The following is a 25,067-nucleotide window of genomic DNA, read 5'->3' as shown; positions in this document are numbered from 1 at the left end:
TGGCACTGCAGAGGCTGCGGGCAGCTTTGCAACCCAGTGCTCAACCGCTGCGCCACCAGGGGAGGCCCAGTTTTATGTGTCTTTAGACAAGTTAACTACTCAGCTTTGGTAACCTTCTCTGAAAGATAAGGACACTAGAACATTCCTTGTAGTGTCAGTGGAGGGGACTGGATGAGATGAGCAGTGAGGTTATAAAGTACTATTTACATGTTCAGCACATTAAACTTTTATCATTAGGACATTAGGACATGAGGTTAATTTCTTTTCATACGAGAAAAATCAGCTATCTTCCAGGCTCCTAAGCTCTGTTCTTAATGTGGTATTAAAAGCACCACTGACTATCAGTGTAGGAAGAAATCACTGGTTCACACAGCTGAGACATTTTAAAAAGGAAAGCCTAAGGTATACAAATAAATTTCAAAAATCATAACCAACCCACTATAATTTAAATGAGAACATTTCCAAGAGAATTTGGTTTTCACTTAAAAATTTTAAATTGTACAGTTTGTGAATAATAGGCTACCCACCTGTGGCTTGGTGAAATCTCTGATTTTACACCAATTAACAAAATGCTGTTGTGCTGCGTACAAACTCTTTTTATCTGTCTTCTTACAGTAAACTCGAATTAACTGCTCTGCAAATCTCTCTGGCAAAAGCCGTGAAACCTTTTTAAAAAAGAAAAGATTTCACTGTTACCTTGAATTCACACAAGAGAAATTACCTACCTTCCAGGCTCCTAAACTCCATTCTTAATGTACTATTAAAAGCACCACGATGTCTTGCTATTTTATCCCAAATATAATCCGAAGGGAAACATTCAAGATAGTCATCATATTGCAAAATGTCCCACAACTTTATGTCAATTAGTAACAGGCCAGTATTCTGTATTCTTAACCAAGTCTCTAAACCAAAAGCATCATTTTCATCTATGTTAAGCAAGCAGAAAAAACTATCAAGATGGTCTAGTCTATACAAAACCAGGTGGTACACTTTAATTTTAAAGATAAGCTTTTACTTTTACTGTACACACTGATTTTACAACCTGAACTGCATGCAGATGTACTCTAGAGATTTACTAAATTCCACTGTGGGATATTTATTTTTTATAGGTAGTTACCTGTTCTTTTGTAATCATGATGGCTTTGTTGGGGTCAGTCTTACAATAGAAGCGAACATGATCAATTGGATTCTTGTCTTCCATTCCATAATCCATATTGATAACCTTAATAAAAGCAGGAAATAAGTGCTCACATAGTAACTGAGAATTGAGTTCAGGGTATGATATGGATCACAGCTCTCTGGAGGTTCAGAAGGAAAAGCACTGATTAAGGGAGTTTATAGTGCACGACCCACAGGAATTTGGTCATGAAGTCTGGGTGTGGGGGTTAGGTACTTGTGCTTTCAATATGAGTTGGCATAAAGTCAATACCTACTACATGACAGACAATGTTGTAGGCACAAGAAATATAAGGAAGCTTGACACAACCCCAGCACCAACAGACCATGTAGCCTAGACTGAAGTTGGACCAATAATTATAACATTATCTAGCCACTATCAGAATTACCCAGGAAAAGTAGAGGGTGCTGTGAAACTCTGGAGCCTGATAGCATGGAGCTTTGAAAGAATGACTGGAAGTATCTTCCTAGGAAAGTGACTTTATGAAATAAGTAGGAATTAACCAGGCCTACGAAGGAAAGAATTCCAGGCAGAGGACACAGCTGTGAGCCAGAGAAGATGGAAACTGCTGCATCTGGTAACACTGAAGTCATTGGTGATTTTGGAGAGAGTAGGTTCAGTAAAGCAATGGCCACAGAACAAAAGATTCAGGAATAAATGAGAAATAAAAAGAGAGAGGTCAACTTTTTGAAGTTTGGCTTTTAAGAGCAGGCAAAAGGGCCTCTCTGGTGGCCAAGCAGTTAAGACGCAACCTATGAATCTATCCATAGCCTCTGCAGCACGAGTTCCCAGCGCAGCAGACCTCTCCTGTCTCACCAGCTGCTCTCCTCAGTGGTGTATTTCAGTAGATCTGCCTGTTCTGCTCCCCACTCAGGGTCCTTTGAGGAAAGTAAGGTCACACTGCAGTGAAGCATCCATGTCATCCAGTGACCAGCACCAGGCCTGGCAGCTACCTACCCAGCACTGGCCTCCATCTCCAAGCTCTTCTGAGTCTACTTGGCCCTCATCCTGTATGATAATGAGGTGTCAGTCACACAGGATAAGATGACCCGCATTAAAGTAGGTGATGTAAATGTTGAGCCATTCTGGCCAGGCTCGTTTGCATGGCTCTGGCCCACGTCAACATTGTGGAGTCTTACCTGTAATGTAGGGGTTGGGGGACCTGCCTCATCAGCAGGAAGTCCTGCCCCCTCTACCAATGCTGCCCCACCTGAGAAGAAAATGTAGGATCAAAGAAAGAAGGATCTGAAGAGTCCTATGAAGACTTTGGTTTTGATCTTTTTGACTAAGCTTCTTTTTAAAATGTTCAATAAAAAGCTGAACTCTTGGGCCTCCCTGGTGGAACAAGGGGTTAAGACGCAACCTATGAAGCAATCCGCAGCCACTGCAGCACGAGTTCGATCCCGGGCCAGGGAGCTACCCGCATGGCACAGCAGACCTCTCCTGACTCGCCCGCTGCTCCCCTCAGCAGTGTATTTCAGTCACTCTTCCTGTTCTGTTCCCCACTATGTCTCTGGTGAATCCTCTCATCCCCCCCACACACCTCTGGCCTGTACCCCAGTTATTGTATGCATGAAAAAAAAATCTTAAAAAAAAAAAGCGGAACTCTAAAAAAAATGAAGAGGCAGCAGAGATGATTATGGAGAGGAATACAGTACCTAGGAAAGGTAAGCAGAAACAACTGTTCAATGAGTTTCATCCTAAAGAAAAGGTGAAGGGTAAAGGAGGGTGGTTTTCTGAAACTGAAAGTCTGTCTAAGCTGAAGGGAAGGTCAGAGGGAGGAGAGGATACTGTAAGATTCTCAGAAGTCCTGAGACAAATGGCTCTATAGCTGCATTGCCCAATGTGGTAACCACATGTGGTCTTTTAAATTTAAAGTCATTAAATACAATAAAATACAATGAAAAGCTTGGTTCTTCAGTTGTAGTAGCCACATTTCAAGTACTCGATAGCCACAATAGCCAACAGCAGCCACCAACACGACAGCACAGATACAGACCATTGCCAACACCACAGAATTCCATCACACAGCTCTGGGGTCTAGAACACAAGCAGCAGGATTACTCTGAGACTTTGATAAGAAGAGACATTGCCCCACTATACAGCGGGAGACTGAACACAGCTGCAGCGAGAAGCAGGCTTGCTTGCTTGATGGGGTAGTTTGAGGAGGTTCCTTTCTAAAGGCCTGAAATAAAAGCCAAGTTAGTCATCAAGGGTAAATACAGTTGGGGTGGGAAGCAGCATTGAAGATCTAAGGGGAGAGAAGATGGTTTCAAAGAGAAATTCCAGAGACCGAAAAATTACACTAATTTTGCAAGAAAGGCCAGAGGGTCCAGATAAGGTGGGTGACCGTGAATTTAGAGATACGAGCAACAGTGATTATAGCAGCAGTTTATGTCCAACTGTAGACACAGAGAAGTGGATTAGATTCATCCCTGTCACTCGGCCTTTTGCTAGGTAGGTACAAAGAAGGGGAAGGGAGCTAAGGATAACTAGAGAAAATTACTGAACTAATGGACTGTAGGATCTAAGATTGGGAGAAAAAAGTAGAGAGATGATAAACTGGGGGTCCCCATTAACTAGGAACAAGCAAATAAGGAATAAAGGTGTCTGTGGACAGCCCAGATGCTCAAAATAGTGATTTTTAGAAGGAAGGTAGTTTTGAATGTCAATAAGGTTCAAAGCTTAATAATCTCTTGTGTGTGATGGTTGAGGTGGAGTGGATAAGATCACTGCAGACCTCAGAACTGGCCAGTCAAGTGGCTATGAAATCACTTGATTATTGGCAAGAATTAAGAGTGACAACCATGACAAAACCTTTGAAGAGGACAGTGGATGATTGGAGTTGCAGCCTTAGAGAAACAAGAATCTGGCCTGGGGTCTGGAAATGCTATGACAGAACAAGAGGAAGGTCTCTTGACCCTGAGGAATGTGCTTCTAAAAGAATGTAGGGAAAGCGGGTTCTCCGAGGACAGCCAGGCTGCAACAGAGGCAATGAGACAGCTAAAAGGCTGAGGATATGGGCGGCTTCATTAATTATGGAGTGGAAATTTCAAAGGGCTCCACAGTCAGGTGTGGGAGAAAGGGAGAGACTAGAATGAAATGGCAGCAGAGTGTTGTGACTGTGATGATACAGAGAAGAACAGATGATAAGAGGATCTTATTTGGTGAGTGGTGACTAAAGAAAACCAGAATCTGAGGTTTGGTAGCTCTACTATCTGAAAGAAGGGTGTATGTACACCTGAGGTTCAGCTGCAGTGTAGGAGAGACCAGGGGTCTGTCAACTCTGTGCAGATGAATGGTTTGGACAGCTGCAGGGAGTATGCTGCATCCCTTCCCCTGAGAGGGAGCAATTGCTCAGTCCTCCCCATGACCCCAGGGCTGGTGCTGTCATAGGCCTCACTCTTGACTATTGTTTCACGCGGGATGGTGCTGTCATAGGCTTGGACATTTTCAGTTATTCGTTAAGGCATAAACACTAATCAAATTTTTAAGCATTTTTCAGAAGTGCCACTAGCTCTTTCCTAGGCTTTAGAATAGGAATAAAAGGTAATCTCTAATGTATTACTGGAAAGTGCTTCTTAAAGAAGATTTGATAAAATACCAATTTTTTCAGAAAGGCAATATCAAGAGTATTGGAGAGCATATTTTTTATCAATGATTCACAAGCAAAAGAAAGGTCTACAGATTGACTATAAATCTTAAATAATAAATAGTAAAATAAGGTTTTATAGCCCATTTAATCGCCATAAAAGTTTCTACAAAACCCTAAAAGGAACTATGTAAAACTCACCAAATAGATATATTACACTGTCAAACTAAAACTGAGATGCTTAATATGACATTTAATTAGCAGTTTTATTTGCTTTTTTCAGAATACAGAAAGGCTTTAAGCATTTAAAATGTAAAGGTTTTAATTTCTGATTATGAAAGTCATACTGTGCTCACTGTAAAAAACAAACAAAAATAACAATGAAACCTGTAACTCTATTACCTAGATAGAAACAATATTAACATTTTATTATTAAAATATCCGGATTCTTTTTCTTTTTTCCTTTTTAAATATTTATTTATTTATTTATACAAGCACTGGGTACAGTCAGAAGCGCGGAAGGTGAGAGAATTCACCAGAGCCAGAGCCGGGAGCAGAACAGGCAGAAGGACCGAGGTACACTGCTGAGGGGAGCAGCGGGCACAGCAGGATTGGTCTGCGGCCATGTGGGACCTTTGCCTGGCAGCTGGGGATCGAACCGGTGCTGCAGAGGCTGCGGGCAGCTTCGCAGCCCAGCGCTCAACTGTTGCGCCACCGGGGAGGACCCCAGATTATTTTTCAATGTGCTCACTGTCCACACAGTATATATACATTTAAAGTAGCTAAAACAAAATCATACTATATGTTCTTCTCTTCACTTAGTATAAACAAATTCTATATTAAAAACAAATTTTAATGCTTACATTATTCCACTGTATTAACAGACATATACATCTGTCCTCTAATTTCATACTATAACAATGCCACAATAAATATATTCAATAATTGCGCTTTTTGAAAAATGGATTATCTCCTTAGGACACATCCCTAAAATGAAATAATTTGATTAAAATGAACCCAGTTTGGTCCTCCCTGGTGGTGCAAGGGGTTAAACACCACAATATGAAGCAATCCACAGCCTCTGCAGCCTGAGTTCGATCCCCTGCCAGCCAGGGAGCAACACACAAGGCACAGCAGACCTCCCCTGACTTGCTCACTGCACCCCTCAGCAGTGTAGTTCCATCAGTCTGCCTGTTCTGCTCCCTACTCTGTCTCTGGTAAATCTTCTCACCCCACCCCCACATCTCTGGCCTGTACCCCAGCTCTTGTATGCATAAATATATCTTAAAAAAAAATGGACCCAGTTTGTTCTCGCATATCAATTTATGCTCTCATGTTCACATAACTTTATTACCACAAAATCTGTATATAATTTTTATTCTTACAAGGCTGAGCATCAAAAAAAAAAAAATCTTTCATTGTTGCACCAACTCGCCTTTAGGTTAAAAGGAGAAATTTATTTTCATGTCTTCTGGCCATACAGATGTTCTTTTCTCCTGTGCATGGCCTCTTCAGGTACCTCTGATCCTATATCCAGTGAGACCGCAATTTGATAGAAAAATCAAATGGGAGGCTGGGGATTGTTTAGGAGCAATGCACCACACTGAGGGTGAGCCGGTCCCCTGGGGAGAGCACCAAGGGCAAGGGCGGACATGTGAGAGCCCAGGGAAAACATTCTGGACAGTGAAGTCTTTCAGAGTCTCAGGAAGTCAGGATGTGAAGTCCTTTATTCTGGGGCAACCTCATCCATCTAATGAAACGGAAATTGCAGCTTGATCTGCAGGCCTGAGGCACTTTAAAACATGATCAAGTAGACAGACACTAGGTCCAAGGGCAATTCCTTAGTGTATTCCTTGGCAGAGAATGGTTAGGAAAGATTACCCTTCACTCAAAGATGTGTCAATAAGAAAATAACAAATGAGTGTCTCATGGGGAAAAAATACACAAGGAACATTGTCCAGAAGAGTGAACTCTGAAAAAAAAATTTCTATAGGAAGCAGAAGAACATATGAGAGAACCATTTGACATTCTCATTAGGATATAAAAAGTCACCACAACCTCTCAGTGGAAAAAAGTCTTATTCCATTGTGGTGTGCACAGGCGATTAAAAAATAATTGGCATGTGCTACTTCTGTGATCAAGAAAACATTCAAAAATTAATATAAACAATGTTCTACTAACCACACAAGCAGTTATATAAAAAATATTGATATGTTAAAGAAAAATTTAAAAAGTTAATGTTGGTTGTTTCTATGAGATCACAGATAATTCTCTTTCTTTTGTCTTTGTGTATTTTCTAAATTTTCTATAATGAACACATACTGTTTTTATGATGGTATACATCTGTATATTACCAAGCTAACTACTTACATCCACTATGAAATCCTCAGCCTTCAGTTCAATTTCCAGGTACACTTCCTCGGGTTTAGCATCAGCAAGCTCTTGTGGAAAATTTTTGCAGTCTTCCTAGAAAAGATAAGATTTTTTAAAAATTTATTTATTTTTAAAGATTTATTTTATTTATTTATTTATTTTTATTTATTTATTTATACAAGCACTGGGTACAGTCAGAAGCGCGGGAGGGTGAGAGAATCCACCAGAGCCAGAGTGGGAAGCAGAGCAGGCAGAAGGACTGAAGCACACTGCTGAGGGGAGCAGCGAGCGGCAGGAGAGGTCTGCGCGCCATGTGGGACCCTCCTCCAGTGGCCGGGGAGCAGCCGGGAATTGAACCAGCGCTGCAGAGGCTGCGGGCAGCTTCGCAACCCAGCGCTCAACCGCTGCGCCACCGGGGAGGCCCCGATAAGATGTTTTTTTAAAGATTTATTTATTTATGCATACCAGAGCTGGGGTGTAGGCCAGAGGTGTGGGGTAGGGTTGAGAGGATTCAGTAGAGACAGAGTGGGGAGCAGAACAGGTGGACTGACTGAAATACAGTGCTGAGGGGAGCGGGGCAAGAGGAGAGGTCTGCTGTGCCATGTGGGTCACCTCCCTGGCATGGGATCGAACAGTAACTGTGATTGCTTCATGGTGCTGGTACTTAACCCCTTGCCCCACCAGGAAGGACCAAGATAAGATTCTTTTTTTTTTATTTTTTAAAGATTTATTTATGTATTTATACAAGAGCCGGGGTACAGGCCAGATGCGCAGGAGGGTGAGAGGATTCACCAGAGAGAGCAGGGAACAGAACAGGGAGATTGACGCAATACACTGCTGAGGGGAGCAGCGGGCAAGACAGGAGAGGTCTCCTGCACCATGTGGGACCCTCCCTGGCCGGCCGGGATCAAACCAGCGCTGCAGAGGCTGCGGACAGCTTCACAGCACAGTGTTCAACCGTCTGTGCCACCAGGGGAAGCCCAAGATAAGATTCTTTATGTTAGAACCTTCCTTACCTTTTTATCACTCTGTGCCCAAGAGGTTCCCTTTGTGAAAATGGCAATTTTTTTCTTTTAAAGATTTATTTATTTATGCATACAAGAACTGGGGTACAGGTCAGAGGTGTGGGGGAGTGAGAGGATTCACCAGAGACAGAGTGGGGAACAGAACAGGCAGATCTACTAAAACACACTGTTTAGGGGAGCAGCAGGCGAGACAGGAGAGGTCTGCTGCGCCATGTGGGTAGCTCCCTGGCTGGGGATGGAACTCATGCTGCAGTGGCTGCGGATTGCTTCACAGGTTGCGTCTTAACCCCTTGTGCCACCAGGGAGGCCCTGAAAATGGCACTTTACTAAGAAAAGTGGGTAGAAATAACCAAGCAAAAACATAGCTTTTCTGTGTATGTCATCCTGTAATCATGTCACAACAGAGCAGTTTTCATAACAAAATTTTCACATTTAAAAACATGTAGCATCAACTTATCAGCATAACAGAAGAAGTAAGTGTAACTCAAGGAAATGTGTGCAGTAGGGTATGGTTATCAGTATGGATTTCTGGCAAAGAAGAAAACCTTCAGGGCCTCCCTGGTGACCTAGGGGTTAAGTCTCAGCACTTAACATCAATGGCCTGAGTTTGATCTCTGGCCAGGGAGCTAACCCACATATGGCAGAGCAGACCTCTCCTGTCTTGCCTGCTGCTCCCCTCAGCAGTGTATTTCAGTAGATCTGCCTGCTCTGCTCCCCACTCTGTCTCTGGTGAATCTTCTCACCCCCCACACTTCTGGCCTATACTCCAGTTCTTCTATGCATAAATAAATAAACCTTTAAAAAAAGAAAGAAAGGGCCTCCCTGGTGGCGCAGCGGTTGAGCACTGGGTTGCGAAGCTGCCCGCAGCCTCTGCAGCGCCGGTTCGATCCCCGGCCAACGGGTGAGGGTCCACATGGCGCGCAGACCTCTCCTGCTGCCCACTGCTCTCCTCAGCAGTGTTCTTCGGTCCTTCTGCCTCTCTGCTCCCTGCTCTGGCTCTGGTGAATTCTCTCTTCTTCCCGTGCTTCTGACTGTACCCAGTGCTTGTATAAATAAATAAATCTTTAAAAAAAAAAAAAGAAAGAAAACCTCAATAAGCAGGAAAAAATAAGATATCTGAATTAAGAAAGACAGGAATGTGCTATCTGGGAGAAACAGATATATTGTGAAAACAGAAGTTAAAAGTAGGTCCTTAAAGTCTCAGTGAAGCTAAGAATGAACACAAGGCCTTAGAACAGAGTCTAGGTTTTGTGATGAGTTAATGGTTTCCTCTTGGAGGGCAGAGAAACTTTTACTAATGGTAGAAAAGTACGAGCTAACCCAACTTACCCTTTGAAACTTTTCTTCTCTTGACTGAGTCTCACCTACATACTTGTATAGGTTACGGGATTCAATTTTTTTTAAAATATCTCGTGCTGCATCCAATCTGGTGTCAGTAGAGTATAAAATCTCCAGAAAAATATTATCTGCCAATTTGATGAAATTTCAGTTATCGCAAAATGAAAACAAAAAAACAAAAAACCACAAGATTTAACAGGCTTCATACACTGCTGTGCTTCTGAAATTTCAATCACAAGTTTACAGATATAGACAATGTGAAATTTTTTTATAAAGAGTGAATTTTAAGAAAAGTTCTAGTCCATGTCTTAGATTTGCTAAAGGTAATCTAGCAAGTGGGGAAGGAGCAGAGCTAAAACAAGACTGCACTGGAGTTGACGACATGAGGCTGAGTGACGGGCACACATGGGTGTTAATTTGTTATGATTTGCTTATTTTTTAAAGATTTATTTATTTTTATGCATACAAGAGCTGGGGTATAAGCCAGAGATGTGTGGGGTGAGAGAATTCACTAAAGACAGAATGGGGAACAGAACAGGCAGATTGACTGAAATACACTGCTGAGGGGAACAGCGGGTGAGAGACGAGAGGTCTGCTGCGCCATGTGGCTGGCCGGTGATCGAACTCATGCTGCAGAGGCTGCGGATTGCTTCACAGTGCAGTGCTCAACCCCTTGTGCCACCAGGGAGGCCCTGGTTTGTTAGTTTTTTTTTAATAAGAGAATGATATTTAAGTAATACTGAAATTATGTCTGAGATCTGCTTCCAAATAGCCTAGTGTCTTACAGAAGTGGGTGGATGGAAGCAAAATTGCTGTGCTGATAATTGTTGAAGCTAAGTGATAGGTACATGGAATTTTGTAAATTTTCTTAATTAAAAGTTTTTTTAACATTCCAGTCCATGAGAAGGTAGTTTTTCCCTTCTCTTTTTCCTTCAGCTTGTTACTTTGAAAAAATTTAAAAAGAAAATACCATTGACCAAAACAATTAACATTTCCCATCTATATGCACATTCTTTCCATGGGTATATGTTTATATGTTTATATGCATGCACATACATTTTTATGAAACATTTGAAAATCACAGACATTAGAACGCTTCATTCCAAAATACTTAAGCAAATATCATCCAAGAATAAGAAAATTCTCCTACATAAGCACAATATGCCAAGAAATTTAAAATTGATCTAAAACTAACAGTGTATATTTAAATTTGTTTAATCCATTAATTCAACTTACAGGGTTTTCTTGTTGATAAAGAAACCAAGTAAAGTCAATGATACTAGTCATCATGTTTTTTAAGTCTCCTTTAATCTAGACCTAGAATAATTCCCCTGATTTATCATTTGTGATATCGATATTTTAGAAAAGTTCAGGCAGTCATCTTGTAAAATGTCCCAGAGTCTAAAATGTTATTGCAGGGGACTAGAAGTTAGAGGTAAGGTCCACCTATGCTAATGAATATTGAGGAGAAAGACCAAGAAAATGGTTACCTCGTAAGACTAGGGCCATATTATCTACAATGCTTAAAGATAGCTACATCCAGAGAAGCTGAAACATTCATCAGAAACATGAAATTAGGAGGGCCTCCCTGGTGGTACTGGGGTTAAAGTCTCAGGGCTATCACCACCATGGCCTGACTTAGATCTCTAGCCAGGGAAGCCAACCCACATGGCGTAGCAGACCCCTGTTGGCTTGCTTGCTGCTCCTCTCAGCAGTATGTTTCAGTTGCTCTGCCTGTTCTGCTCCCCACTGTCTCTGGTGAATCCTCTCACCCCCCCGCACTTCTGGCCTGTACCTCAGTTCTTGTATGCATAAATAAATAAATCTTAAAAAAAGGTCAGTATTAAATATAGCATGTCCTTGAATAACAAAATTTCATTACAAAGTTGATGAGGGGAAAAAAAAATCCATTGGTAACTGGGACCTCTGTGTCTCCCCATGTCTGCATGGGCTTTCTCCAGGCACTCTGCTTTTCTCCCATATCCCAAGATGAGCAAGTTAGGTTCACTGGTGTATCAGAATCATCCCAGAGAGTCCTGTGCAGCACTGGTTCCCACCCATGCCCTGAGCTACCAGGACAGCTTCTAGCCCTCTGCAACCCTGAACTGTGTGAAAATGAATGACTGAATATAAGTTATTAATTAATATCAGAGTATTTGGGGTCTTTATTTAGTAGTGTAGAGATTTTTTTCCTGTGACCAGAAAACTGCCCTTGGAATTTAACTCTTCTTTATAACAATTAGCCTATGATAAAATTGATTTTATTATGTCATTTCACTTAAAAATCACAGCTTCTAAGAACTTATTATTGATATTAAATGAGAGCTTAATCTCCTCCCTGCCCGAATTGCTTTATCTCTGTTTCTGTCAACATAACAACAGGAGGCTAGTCAATATAGTATGATGTTATTTATTTTTATTCTTTTTTTTAAAAATATTTATTTATTTATGATTACAAGAACTGGGGTACAGGCCAGAGGTGTGGGAGGTGAGATGATTCACCAGAGACAGAGTGGGGAGCAGAACAGGCGGATCTACTGAAATATACTGCTGAGGGAAGCAGTAGGTGAGACAGGAGGCCCCCATTTTCTAATCTTAACCAACTGTAAAATAAATATATATACATATACATATATATATACACATAACAAAATGAAACAGGGATCCCCCATATTGAAAGTCAGTGCACACTTGAGAACACTGTATGTACATCAATATTTAAGGCTTATTAAGAGCTTGCTTCTTGCTTATTAATTAATTTTGGTTGGATGATTACAGTTATAGGGGATAATGTATATCTAAACTGTTTCTATGTTTTGTTACACAGTGGGAAGGAAAATATAATGGACTATGGAAGAGGACCATGGGTGCCTTGGAGGTGGGTGTGTATGAGGACATGCATCTGAGGAGGTGTTAGCCTATGCCTCTGAATCATATATAATTTTGTAAGACAATGCTGCCTCAATAGGAAAAAAAATAAGAATAAAAATGGGACCTCCCTGGTGGCGCAAGAGGTTAAGTCTCGGCACAATGAAGCTACTAGAAGCCACTGCAGCACGAGTTCAATCCCCACTCAGGAAGCTGACCCACATGGTGCAGTAGACCTCTCCTGTCTTTCCCACTGCTCCCCTCAGCAGTGTATTTCAGTCAATCCGCCTGTTCAGCTCTCCACTCTGTCTCTGGTGAATCCTCTAAGCTGCCCTGTACCTCTGGCCTATATCCCAGCTCTTGTATGTATAAATAAATAAATCTTGGGCCTCCCTGGTGGCGCAGCGGTTGAGCGCTGGGTTGCAAAGCTGCCCGCAGCCTCTGCAGCGCCGGTTCGATCCCCGGCTACTCGCCGGGCACCGGAGGAGGGTCCTGCATGGCGCGCAGATCTCTCCTGCCGCCCGCTGCTCCCCTCAGCAGTGTACCTCAGTCCTTCTGCCTGCTCTGCTCCCCGCTCTGGCTCTGGTGAATTCTCTCACCCTCCCGCACTTCTGACTGTACCCAGTGATCATATAAATAAATAAATAAATAAATCTTTAAAAAAAAATTAGAAAAAGACTGTGCTAATTGCCTACAAATAAGTATATTTTATTTTACCTTTTTTAAAAAGATTTATTTATTTAAGCATACAAGAGCTGGGGTACAGGTCAGAGATGCAGGGGGTGAGAGGATTCATCAGAGACAGTGGGGAACAGAACAGGCAGATTAACTGAAGTGCACTGCTGAGGGGAGCAGTGGGCTAGTCAGGAGAGGTCTGCTGCGTCATGTGGGTTATTCCCTGCCTGGCCGGGGATCAAATTCGTGGTGCAGAGGTTGCAGATTGCTTCATAGTGAGGTGCTTAACCCCTTGCACCATGAAGGAGGCCCAAGTAAGTATATTTTAAAAGAATAATACATAATAGTTTTGGCAATCTAACTTTTCTCTGATTTTATTATATTTAAATGTTTATTATGTTCATGAAATTCAATAAAATCATGGGCTTGTATTTCATGTCTTTTCCCCCCATTTTTTTTTTTTAAGATTTATGTATTTATTTATTTATACATGCACTGGGTACAGTCAGAAGCGCGGGAGGGTGAGAGAATTCACCAGAGCCAGAGCGGGGAGCAGAGCAGGCAGAAGGACCAAAGTACACTGCTGAGGGGAGCAGCGGGCGGCAGGAGAGGTCTGCGCGCCATGTGGGACCCTCCTCCAGTGGCCGGGGAGCAGCCGGGGATCGAACCGGTGCTGCAGAGGCTGCAGGCAGCTTCACAACCCAGCTCAACTGCTGCGCCACCGGGGAGGCCCTCCCCACCATTTTATTTAGTAATTTATTTTTATTGGATTTATTTATATTATTTATCAACAGAGAGGTTGGAAATGAAGAATACTGGTTGTTTGGAGACAGTGTGAGGGTAAATGGTTCCGGTTTCATTCTGGCAGTGGTCTGCAGACAGAATTCAGCAGGACCAGAACAGCAGGAGTTCCTGACACAGGAAACTGCTGAAGGATGATCTCAGCTATCTCATAGGCCATTTAGTTTCTGTTGTTTTTGCTTATTTTCAGTCTCCAGCCTCTCCACTAATTCTGAAAGTATGTGATTTCTTTCTAATTTTATTTTAAGTTAAGCAGAGTGAGTTTTCATGACTTCCAAGTAAAAATTCTGACTGGCATGTAATTTATGGTCCTTTTTTTTTTTTGCTTATTCTCAAAATTCTTTATATCTTTGTCAGTCTACACTTTGCCACATTAAAGAACCAGTTGTGTTATCTTCACCTCTGTTCTTTCCCTCCCTAAGTTATAGATTTCATTTCTGTTGAAATGGTAAGAAACATTCCTGGCATCCTGAGTTTTGCAACAAAAATAATGTTCAAAGGGTTATCAGCTTTTTTTGGTATTAGTAAAGTTGTATTCTAAATTAAATAATAAATATTGAGTATTTGCCTGTCAACTACGTACTGGCTGTTATGGCTCTTTTAAGCATCATAACAAAACTATACACAATGGGCCTCCCTGGTGGCGCAGGGGGTTAAGATGCAACCTATGAAGCTACCCACAACCACTACAGCACGAGTTCCATCCCTGGCCAGGGAGGTGACCCACATGGCACAGCAGGACTCCCCTGGCTCACCTGCTGCTCCCCTCAGCAGTATGTTTCAGTAGATCTGCCCATTCTGTTCCCCACTCTGTCTCTGGTGAACCCTCTCAACCCCCACATCTCTGGCCTGTACCCTAGTTCTTATATGCATAAAGAAACAAATCTTAAAAAAAAAAAAACACTATACACAAGGTACCATTATTCCCATTACATAGATGATGAAACTAAGGTTCAGAAAGGTTACATGACTTTATCAAAGTCAACTCACTAGGGCAAAGCAGAGACAAAACAGAAATCTAAAAGTATATATGACTTGAGAAGCTAAAATACATTGGAATGTTTGGAAAACAATGCATTTGCAATCTGAGGATGGCTTCTATTTGATCTGAGATCGACCATATACTTTGCCTTTTATTTTTTTACCTGTTAGTTTAGTAAAGGCTTCCATGTCATCAATTGCTGTAGAAATGTGGTACTTTACTCCATTAGTACCTAAAATCTCTATGTAGTTGTCTGCTTTGAGAAAAGCATCTGTAATCCTATGGATCATTAAAAAAAAATGTTATGCTTATGACAAAAGTTGAATATTTTTTACTTTATGCTTTACTTAAAGTTAAGGAACTCTTTCTACTTTAGGGAAATAAAATCTTGAGACACAATGTTATAAAGCAATTGGTTCTCTATCAAACTAAATAACTGCTAAACAAGGACATGGTGATTTGTGAGCTACCATGTTAACTATGTTAAAGGCATTGGAACAGGGATTTAGATACATTGTTTTAATTCCATATTTTCAACAATAAAATAGGTGTAATCAGCTTCAGTTTTATAGATGCATAAATTAATTTTTGTAACAAAGTTAGGAAGAAGCAATGCCAGGTTTTTTTTTCTTTCTTTTTTTTTTCTTTTTTTTGTGGGACCCTCGCCAGAGGCCGGGGAATGAACCGGCGCTACAGAGGCTGCAGGCAGCCTCGCAGCCCAGTGATCAACCACTGTGCCACCAGGGGAGGCCCGCCAGGTTTGTTTTTTTTAAAGATTTTTGATTTCTACATACAAGAACTGGGGTACAGGCCAGAGGTGAGGAGGGTGAGAGGATTCACTAGAGACAGGGTGGGGGACAGAACAGGCAAACTGACTAAAATACACTGCTGAGGGGAGAAGCAGACAAGGTAGGAGAGGTCTGCTATGCCATGTGGGTAGCTCTCTAGCCAGTGGGTGCTGCAGAGGCTACGGATAGCTTCACAGTGCTGTGTCTAACCCATGTGCCTCCAGGGAGACCCCTACAATGCCAAGTTTTGAACCTAAATCTCTCTGCCTCTCCAAATTAAAAACAAAATACACATGGTCCTCCCTGGTGGTGCAAGGGGTTAAATCTCAGCACTATGAAGCTATCTGCAGCCACCCCAGCACAAGTTTGATTCCTGCCCAGGGAGTAACCCACATGGCACACAGAACTCTCCTGTATCCCCCGCTGCTCCCCTCAGCATTGTATTTCAGTAGATCTGTCTGTTTTGCTCCCCTCTCTGTCTCTGGTGAATTTCCCCACTCCCACATCTCTGGCCTGCAACCTAGCTCTTGTATGCATAAATAAATAAATCCTAAAAAAATGAAACCCAAATACATGAACCCAAAACAACAAGAACATATTACCAAAGTAACAAATAGGAGACTTTATTCTAACTAGCTTGTTCATGACAAACAGGAAAAATAAAAATAAGCATAATTTCTTCAACACATATATAAACATGAAAAGCTTAGAATAGTTAAGCTATTTTAGAGACATGAAATTAACTCAATTCACATCCAATTTTTGATAACCACTCATTGGGGTATTTGAGTTGCATAAGACACTTAGCTGTACTTTCATGCTATGATTCTGATCAACTCAGAAAGAAAAGGTGAAATTCCTGTTAGTTTTACTACTTGGCACTAATTTTGATAAATAATTGACAGTGTAAGGATTAATCTTAATCCTAAAAATTAATTGTCATTATTTTCAGAATTATGCACATCCACATCTCATTACCTTGGTGACTATTACCTGGTACGTAGGTGACTACAAGTATGGAAATCCAAGTCATTCCATTGTCTCTTTATGAATAGTCTAAGCCAGTTCTTCTGTCCCTTCACCTGTCCCCTTATTCACTTTCCATCTCTTCTCCCAAGTACGTTTACTTTTTTTGCTTATTTATCTAAGGGAACCATTTTAGATTTATTCATTTAAAATTTACTTAAATTTATCTAGAAATCTCAACTTGAACCAAGTATGATACTCTAACAAAGCACCATGGGAACATTTTCTCGCATATAACAATTGAATTTCTTACATCGTATCAATGATGTTGCCAACTTTGTGTTGATAAGCTCTACGGTGTAAACAGTTGCGTGTGTGGAACATGTCATACAGATTCCCAACCTCCTGTAGGAAAATGTAAAGTAAATGCAAAATCAGATTATGTAACCTCTGTAAGTAGACAAGTATATAAGACAAGGAAAAGGGATGGTGGCAAAGCCATTTATTTATTTGCAACTTTTGTTTTCAGTAAACCAAAATCTATTAAATGCTTTAACTCTGTAACAGGTTCTGTTTTAGGTATCTTAAATGTATTATTAACCTTCTCAACACTAAGAATTACTGTTACTAGGAATCATTATTGTTGTATCCTTCATTCTCAAAAGGCATTGTATTCTTCATTCTTCTATAACATAAGACTACACTACTCTTTAATTCATGACTCTATAATCTAGTAGGCACCTACATAGTCCAGTCTTTTTAAACATTTACAAAACACATTAAGGATGAAACTGAAGTCCAACTTTCTGGGTTAAAACTCTAGTTCTGACATTTATCAACTGTACGTCTTGAGTTTCAATTTGCTTATATATTAAGTGAGCTAATAATAAGTATATATTTCATAAGATTATAAGGATGAAGCTAATAAATCTAAAGCACTTAAAACAGAGCCTGCCACAATACTCAAAAAAAGTCTATTATAATTGTATTATTATTTAATAATGCCACAGAGTGGAGAGAATCTTAAGATACTTACAAACACAAAGCATGAAATAAAGAGATGAACAATCTACCATGTACTGATTTTTCCAAATTATTGAATGATTATTTCTAGATTTCAAACCACAAACTATACCTCCTATTTTGTTTTTCTGATATATGATATAGTTTACCTTTTCTCTTGTACAAATATGTTTCCGATTTTCCACTTCACAGACACGGGCAAATTTAATAAAGCGTTTATAATCAAAATTATTTTGGATTCCAAGATGATGGCAGTCCCTAGAAAGAATCCAAAGCAGAGAGAGATGAAAATTTTCAACAAGGCAAACCTACCTTAAATGTTAACACTAAATTTTATATACAGTAGTTTATAAACCCTTTATACAATGACTATATTTATTTACTTATATGAAAATTATATATATAATTTATAATTATATATATAATTTATAATTATATATATAATTTATTTTATATATATATATATATATATATATATATATTATACCAGGACTTTAAGTTGCCAACTTTTCTGAAGTATTCAGTACATACCTGGCAAAATAATCCCATTTGTCCACATCAATGCCATTTCTTTTATTAGCCACAATCTCATAAAGGAAGCTTTTCTCTTTAGGGCGTCCTTGATATGGCCACTAGAAGAAAAAAAGACTCACTTAAAAGGTTTTAGGATAAGAACCAAATCTGTTTACAAGCAAAACAATTTTATTAGTTTGAAATTTATAAATAAATACTTGATTAGGATCATGAGGTAAATTAGAAGGTTTTACTCTTTTTTTTAAAGATTTATTTATTTTTATGTAAGAATTGGGGTACAGGCCAGAGATGCAGGGGCTGGGGGGTGTTGTTGAGAGGATTCACCAGAGACAGCAGGGACAGAACAGGCAGAGAGACCGAAGTACACAGACGAGGGGAGCAGCAGGTGAGACAGGAGAGTTCTGTCCCACCATGTGGGTTTCTCCCTGGCGGGCCAGAAATCAAACTCGAACTCGTGCTGCAGTGGCTGCGGATTGCTTCATAGGTTGCGTCTTAATCCCTGCGCCATCAGGGAGGCCCAGAAGGTTTTACTCTTTCCTTCCTCTGTTTGATTCCCAAATTAGTAGGGAAGGGGGGTGGGGCAGGGAATGCTAAAGTTTCGGATATTCTGCTATTACAAAATCTTTTGTGCCATTGAAAAGCTCTTAAGTCTGTTAACATTTCCCATAACAACCCAGCTTTCTTTGTTTGAAAGTTTTAAAAATATATAAATCTAATTATGAAGTAGTAAGAATGTTTCTTATAATGCATGAATTAATGCATTAAACTAGTATTAATCTTTCAAAGTAGCTACAAATCTAGTCTAGATGATATGCATTGTCCAAAGAATTTTTGGAGCTCTATTTTTTGGAAATAGGATGCTTGCCTCAAATCCACCTCTTTATCTTACATCTCATAAAGAGATCTGCATCTGGTGCCTCCCTGGTGGTGCAGGGGTTAAAGTCTCAGTGCTATCAAGCTATCACTAGCCATTGCGGGTATGAATTCCATCCCTAGTGAGGGAGCTAACCTGCATGGTGCAGCAGACCTCTCCTGTCTCGCCACTGCTACCCTTAGCAGTGTATTTCAGTAGATCCACCTGTTCTGCTCCCCACTTTGTTTCTGGTAAATCCTCTCATTCCCCACACCTCTGGCCTACACCCAGTCCTTTCAGGCAAAAGAATAAATAGGGCCCTCCCTGGTGGTGCAAGGGGTTGAGATGAAACCTGTGAAGGTATCTGTAGCCACTACAGCACGAGTTCGATCCCGATCCAGGGAGAAACCCATGTGGCACAGCAAACCTCTCCTGACTTGCCCGCTGCTGCCCTCAGCAGCATATTTCAGTCAATCTGCTTGTTCTGTTCCCCACTCTGTCTCTGATGAATCCTCTCACCCCCTCCCACACCTCTGGCCTGTACCCCAGTTCTTTTACACATACATACATAAATAAATAAATAAATAAATAAATAAATCTTTAACAAAAAAGAATAAATTAATAAAAATATGAAACAATCTTTAAAAAAAGTAGAAATATATAACTTACTTTTTCATTCAGTCACTCTAAAGTAGCCAAATGTGTAGCTCAGAAGAAATCAAGGAACGACTAGGTGAAGAACACCAGTCGGTTCAAATCAAGTTATAAACCTACCTTCGGGGCCTCCCCGGTGGCGCAGCGGTTGAGCGCTGGGTTGCGAAGCTGCCCGCAGCCTCTGCAGCGCCGGTTCGATTCCCGGCTGCTCCCCGGCCACCAGAGGAGGGTCCCACATGGCGCGCAGACCTCTCCTGCCGCCCGCTGCTCCCCTCAGCAGTGTACTTCAGTCCTTCTGCCTGTTCTGCTCCCCGCTCTGGCTCTGGTGAATTCTCTCACCCTCCCGCGCTTCTGACTGTACCCAGTGCTTGTATGCATGTATGTATAAATCAATCAATCAATAAAAATAAATAAATAAATAAATTTAAAAAAAAAAAAATAAACCTACCTTCGACTTACTGTCTGGTGATCCATGTGGCCCTTCAATTTGCTCCTTAATAAAGCAAATATCTTCTTTAAGGACGAGACCATAGTGTTCCATGACATCTTTGAGTCCATTAGAATCAACTAAATGGTCAAACATCTTAACTGAGCCCAGTTCATGCTAGGAAAAGTTAACATAATATGGTCCATTATAGACTTTTGTCCAATAGGAACTCTAGATTATCCAAATTACATGATTCTTGGTAACTTAGAGATAAGGTTCCACTGCATGTTAATTTTCTGGTTTCCAGCTATAATCTTCAAAAAATCTGTCAAATTATCTGTGTTTTACTAGTCTGTAGATCTTATACAAGTCATGTTCATTGTTTTGTAAATATATTTAATGAGATATAATCATTTACAGTGCCTGGAAGAATATTAACTGGTAAAATTCCACTTAAATGAACAGCACTATAAAATTCAGTTCTATTGTTTCAACAGCCTTGGAAAATATCAAGTTGTAAATAATTCTGTCAACACTTCCATCTACTGGTGAAAGGGGAAACTGCAAACTTGCCAGCAAAAAAAAAAAAAAAAAAAAAAACGCTTTAGAGTTTTCAAGTTAACATCTGTGTTGGAATCTCAAATTGGCAACAGTTTGCTTATCTATCTCTGCTCACTTACTCATAATGTGTTCACTGATAATTGTAAAGAGCACATGATCCTATGAATACATCCGTCCTATCCCAGATTTGACAAAAAATAAAAAGCTCAAGGCAAAAACAAAAATCTGCATAGTCCTATAAAAGTTGTTAAAAAATTAGGGCCTCCCCGGTGGCGCAGCGGTTGAGCGCTGGGTTGCGAAGCTGCCTTCAGCCTCTGCGGCGCTGGTTTGATCCCCGGCTGCTCCCCGGCCACCGGAGGAGGGTCCTACATGGCGCACAGACCTCTCCTGCAGCCCGCTGCTCCCCTCAGCATTGTACTTCGGTCCTTCTGCCTACTCTGCTCCCCGCTCTGGCTCTGGTGAATTCTCTCACCCTCCCGCACTTCTGACTATACCCAGTGCTTGTATGTATAAATAAATAAATAAATGAAATAAAATAAATCTTAAAAAAAAAAAATTAACTCAAGGGTTTCCCTGGTGGTACAGCAGGTTGAGCACAGCGCTGTGAAGCTGGTCTGCAGCCTCTGCAGCATGGGTTCGATTCCCGACTGGTCAGGGAGATACCCACATGGTGCGGCAGACCTCTCCTGTCTCTCCTGCTACTCTTCTCAGCAGTGTTTTCAGTCCGTCTGCCTGTTCTGCTCCTGGCTCTGCCTCTGGTGAATACTTTCACTGTCCTGTGACTCTGGCCTATACCCTAGTTTTTGCACAAAATAAATAAAAAAATTTTAAAAAAATTAACTCAAGATATATTATATAACAGAGCCTCCCTGGTGGGGCAGGGGGTTAAGTAAGGTATAGCACTGTGAAGCCATCCTGTGGCACTGCAGCACAGTACGAATTAGTGCAGCAGACCTCTCCTGTCTCGCCTGCTGCTCCCCTCAGCAGTGTATTTCAGTCAATCTGCCTGTTCTGTTCCCCACTCTGTCTCTGGTGAGTCCTCTCACCCCCAACCACCTCTGGCCTATACCCCAGTTCTTGTATGTATAAATAAATCTTTAAAAAATATACTATATAACAAAGAGGAAAAACAGGTGTATAATGAAGAAATTGAGCAGATACTGCCTAAGGAATGAAACTCATTATCACCAGTAATACTCAAACAGATTTTATGTGCCTGATGGGATACACTAAAGATTTACACAACTTATTTCTGTGGCATTCCGCCAAAAATACAGTCTGATGCTATAAGGAAATACCGAATGAACTGAGGGACATTCTACAAAATAATTCACCTCTATTGTTTAAAAAATTGATAAGATCGGGCTTCCCTGGTGGCGCAGCAGTTGTGCGCTGGGCTGCAAAGCTGCCCACAGCCTCTGCAGCACCAGTTCAATCCCCAGCCGCCAGCAAGGGTCCCACATGGTTAGACAGACCTCTCCTGCCATGCCCACTGCTCCCCTCAGCAGTGTACTTCATCAGTCTGCCTGTTCTGCTCCCCGCTCTGGCTCTGGTGAATTCTCTCACCCTCCCGCGCTTCTGACTGTACCCAGTGCTTGTATAAATAAATAAATCTTTTAAAAAAAATTGATAAGATCATCAGAGAAATGGCAACTAAGTGTATAGACCTGGTCTAAGTGTATAGACCAGGGGGAAAAAAATGCCTCACCCTTAATGAACAATTGGTGAAATCTGAAATAATGCCTACAAATTAGGTAAGAGTACAGCTTCAATATTAATTTCCTGGTGTTGATTACGCCATTGAGGTTATATAAAAAAAGTCCTTGTTTTTAGAAAATAACCACTGAGGGCCTCCCCTGGTGGCACAGACGGTTGAGCGCAGCACTGTGAAGCTGTCCACATCTGCTGCAGCGCTGGTTGGATCCTGGCTGGCCAGTGAGGGTCCCACATGGCGACGCAGACCTGTCCTATCTTGCCCGCTGCTCCCCTCAGCAGTGTACTTCGTCAGCCTGCCTGTTCTGCTCCCCGCTCTGGCTCTGGTGAATTCTCTCACCCTCCCGTGTGTCTGACTGTACCCAGTGTTTGTATAAATAAATAAATAAATCTTAAAAAAATTTAAAAATAAAAAATAAGCATAACTTTAAAAAAAATAAATAATGAAATTATCAACAAGAGTAGGTATAACAGAAAATATTTAAGACCTCTATGGGAAAAATTATAAAACTTATAATGGAAGAACAAAGGGTCAAAGATATTCCTATAACACAAGTGTGAACAGTTGTCTTACCAACTCTCAAAACTTATAATACAGTAATAATAACTAAGAAAGTGTAGAATAGGAAAGAATTTAGAAACATTATATATTGAAAACTAATTATTGCTGGGATTAGTGTTATAGATCAGTAGGGAAAATGTTGGGGGGAAAGGATGTCCTGAATGAATTCCACAAACACAGGTTTTATGGATTCCATCCCAACCCCAGACCAGAGAGATCCAAGGCACCAAAGACTACAAACCCCATAATGTCATCACCACCAAAGGGAGGATTGCTGGGAACTAAGTGTGAAGTTAAGCAGCCAGGTTTGGTATATAACCAGCCATGGGAGTTTGAGGGTTCTTGTGTTTTTTTTGCTGGCCTTCAGCATGCTATTTGGGTTCCAGCTCGGGAACTAGTTGGACACATTTACCAATTTATCTCTCTCTCTTTCTCCCTGGGTTATTCCTTTCTTCATTTCCCCTTTTTGTAAATTAACCCTTTATTAACCCTTTCTTGTGTGTGTGCCTGCAGTTGAGTCTCATTATAAGTCCCTTTAAGCACATGGGTGAGGACCCACACTCAGGTCAACCCATTTCACATTGAGGTTGCCCTGTAACAAAGGGATGAGCTATTCAATAATTACCCTTAGTTAAAAGAAAAGTAGATTTCTATCACACAGAGAGACAAAATATAATTCCACAAGAGTTATGAATTTAAATGTGAGAGGCAAAATATTTAAAGAAGAAGACTTGAGAATAAGTAGATCCTATTTAGGTCAATTAAATAGGAGAAAGCAACTGTAAACTCTAGACCAAACCTACTGGAGAGCAACTGAAAGCAGGCAGATGTTAGAAGAGAGTCAACACTTGGAAGACAAAGGCATTGGGAAATATTCCAGTTTTTTAAATGCCTTTTAGCCTAAGAGTGGGTCCCAAGGTAGCAAAACTGGAAAGAAACTCTGCATCTTACTGGCCTGAAGAACCAGAGAACTTCATCAAATTTAAAATTTCTATTTCTCAAAAGGCACCATTAAGAAAATGAATAGGGGCCTCCCCGGTGGTGCGGCAGGTTGAGTGCTGCGCTATGAAGCTGTCTACAGCCTCTGCAGTGCTGGTTCAATTCCAGGCCGGCCAGGGAGATTCCCACATCGCTCGGCAGACCTCTCCTATCTTGCCCGCTGCTACCCTCAGCAGTGTATTTCGGTCAGTCTGCCTGTTCTGCTCCCTGCTCTGCTCTGGTGAATCCTCTTACCCTCCCACGCCTCTAGCCTGTACCCCAGTTCTTTTATAAATATAAATAAATCTTAAAAAAAAAAGAAAATGAGGGCCTCCCCGGTGGCGCAGTGGTTGAGCGCTGGGTTGCGAAGCTGCCCGCAGCCTCTGCAGCGCTGGTTCAATCCCCAGCTGCTCCCCGGCCACCAGAGGAGGGTCCCACATGGCGCACAGACCTCTCCTGCCGCTCGCTGCTCCCCTCAGCAGTGTACTTCGGTCCTTCTGCCTGCTCTGCTCCCCGCTCTGGCTCTGGTGAATCCTCTCACCCTCCCGTGCTTCTGACTGTGCCCAGTGCTTGTATAAATAAATTAATTAATTTTTAAAAATTAAAAAAAAAAAAAAAGAAAATGAATAGGCAAGCCAGGGACCAGGGGGAAAATATTCACAAAATCCTTCCCTGGTGGTACAAGGGGTTAAGTATCAGCACTATGAAGCTATCAGCAGCCACTACAGCATGAGTTTGATCCCCAGCCAGGCAGCTGACCCACATGGCACAGTAGATCTCTCATGTCTCTCCTGCTGCTCCCCTCAGCAGTGTATTTCAATCAATCTGCCTGTTGTGCTCCCCACTCTGTCTCTGTCCCCCTGCACCTCTGGCCTATACCCCAGTTCTTGTATGCATAAATAAATAAATCTTAAAAAAAAAAAATACTGGGGCCTCCCTGGTGGCTCAAGGGGTTAAGTCACAGCACTATGAAGCTATGAGCAGCCACTGCAGCATGAGTTTGATCCCTGGCCAGGCAGGTGACCCACATGGAGCAGCAGACCTCTCCTGTCTCACCCACTGCTCCCCTCAGCAATGTATTTCAGTAGATCTGCCTGTTCTGTTTCCCACTCTATCTCTGGTGAATCCTCTCACCCCCCCACACCTCTGGCCTGTACCCCAGTTCTTGTATGCATAA

General features: G+C 41.4%; 1 protein-coding gene and 1 pseudogene across 1 annotated transcript in view; one reads left to right on the top strand and one right to left on the bottom strand.

The window, feature by feature from the left end:
• The window catches only part of SAMHD1 (SAM and HD domain containing deoxynucleoside triphosphate triphosphohydrolase 1), a 48,916-nt gene that overhangs the window by 6,602 nt on the left and 17,247 nt on the right, over positions 1 to 25,067 (bottom strand). The window contains exons 7-15 of the mRNA XM_037495505.2: positions 20,098 to 20,253; positions 18,140 to 18,240; positions 17,758 to 17,866; positions 16,899 to 16,990; positions 14,995 to 15,110; positions 9,497 to 9,633; positions 7,140 to 7,235; positions 1,118 to 1,222; positions 528 to 665 (exon numbers count right to left, since the gene is read on the bottom strand). Of these exons, the coding sequence (XP_037351402.1) occupies positions 528 to 665; positions 1,118 to 1,222; positions 7,140 to 7,235; positions 9,497 to 9,633; positions 14,995 to 15,110; positions 16,899 to 16,990; positions 17,758 to 17,866; positions 18,140 to 18,240; positions 20,098 to 20,253 (1,050 nt within the window). The remainder of the gene's footprint in view (positions 1 to 527; positions 666 to 1,117; positions 1,223 to 7,139; positions 7,236 to 9,496; positions 9,634 to 14,994; positions 15,111 to 16,898; positions 16,991 to 17,757; positions 17,867 to 18,139; positions 18,241 to 20,097; positions 20,254 to 25,067) is intronic.
• On the top strand, positions 1,736 to 2,466 carry LOC119237531 (60S acidic ribosomal protein P1-like; annotated as a pseudogene).

Source organism: Talpa occidentalis, unplaced genomic scaffold (genome assembly GCF_014898055.3).
Source record: "Talpa occidentalis isolate TD23 unplaced genomic scaffold, MPIMG_talOcc4v2.1 talOcc4.10, whole genome shotgun sequence".
Classification (NCBI taxonomy): domain Eukaryota; kingdom Metazoa; phylum Chordata; class Mammalia; order Eulipotyphla; family Talpidae; genus Talpa; species Talpa occidentalis.
The sequence above is the reverse complement of the archived record's forward strand: the minus strand, read 5'-3'. Positions and strand labels throughout refer to the sequence as shown.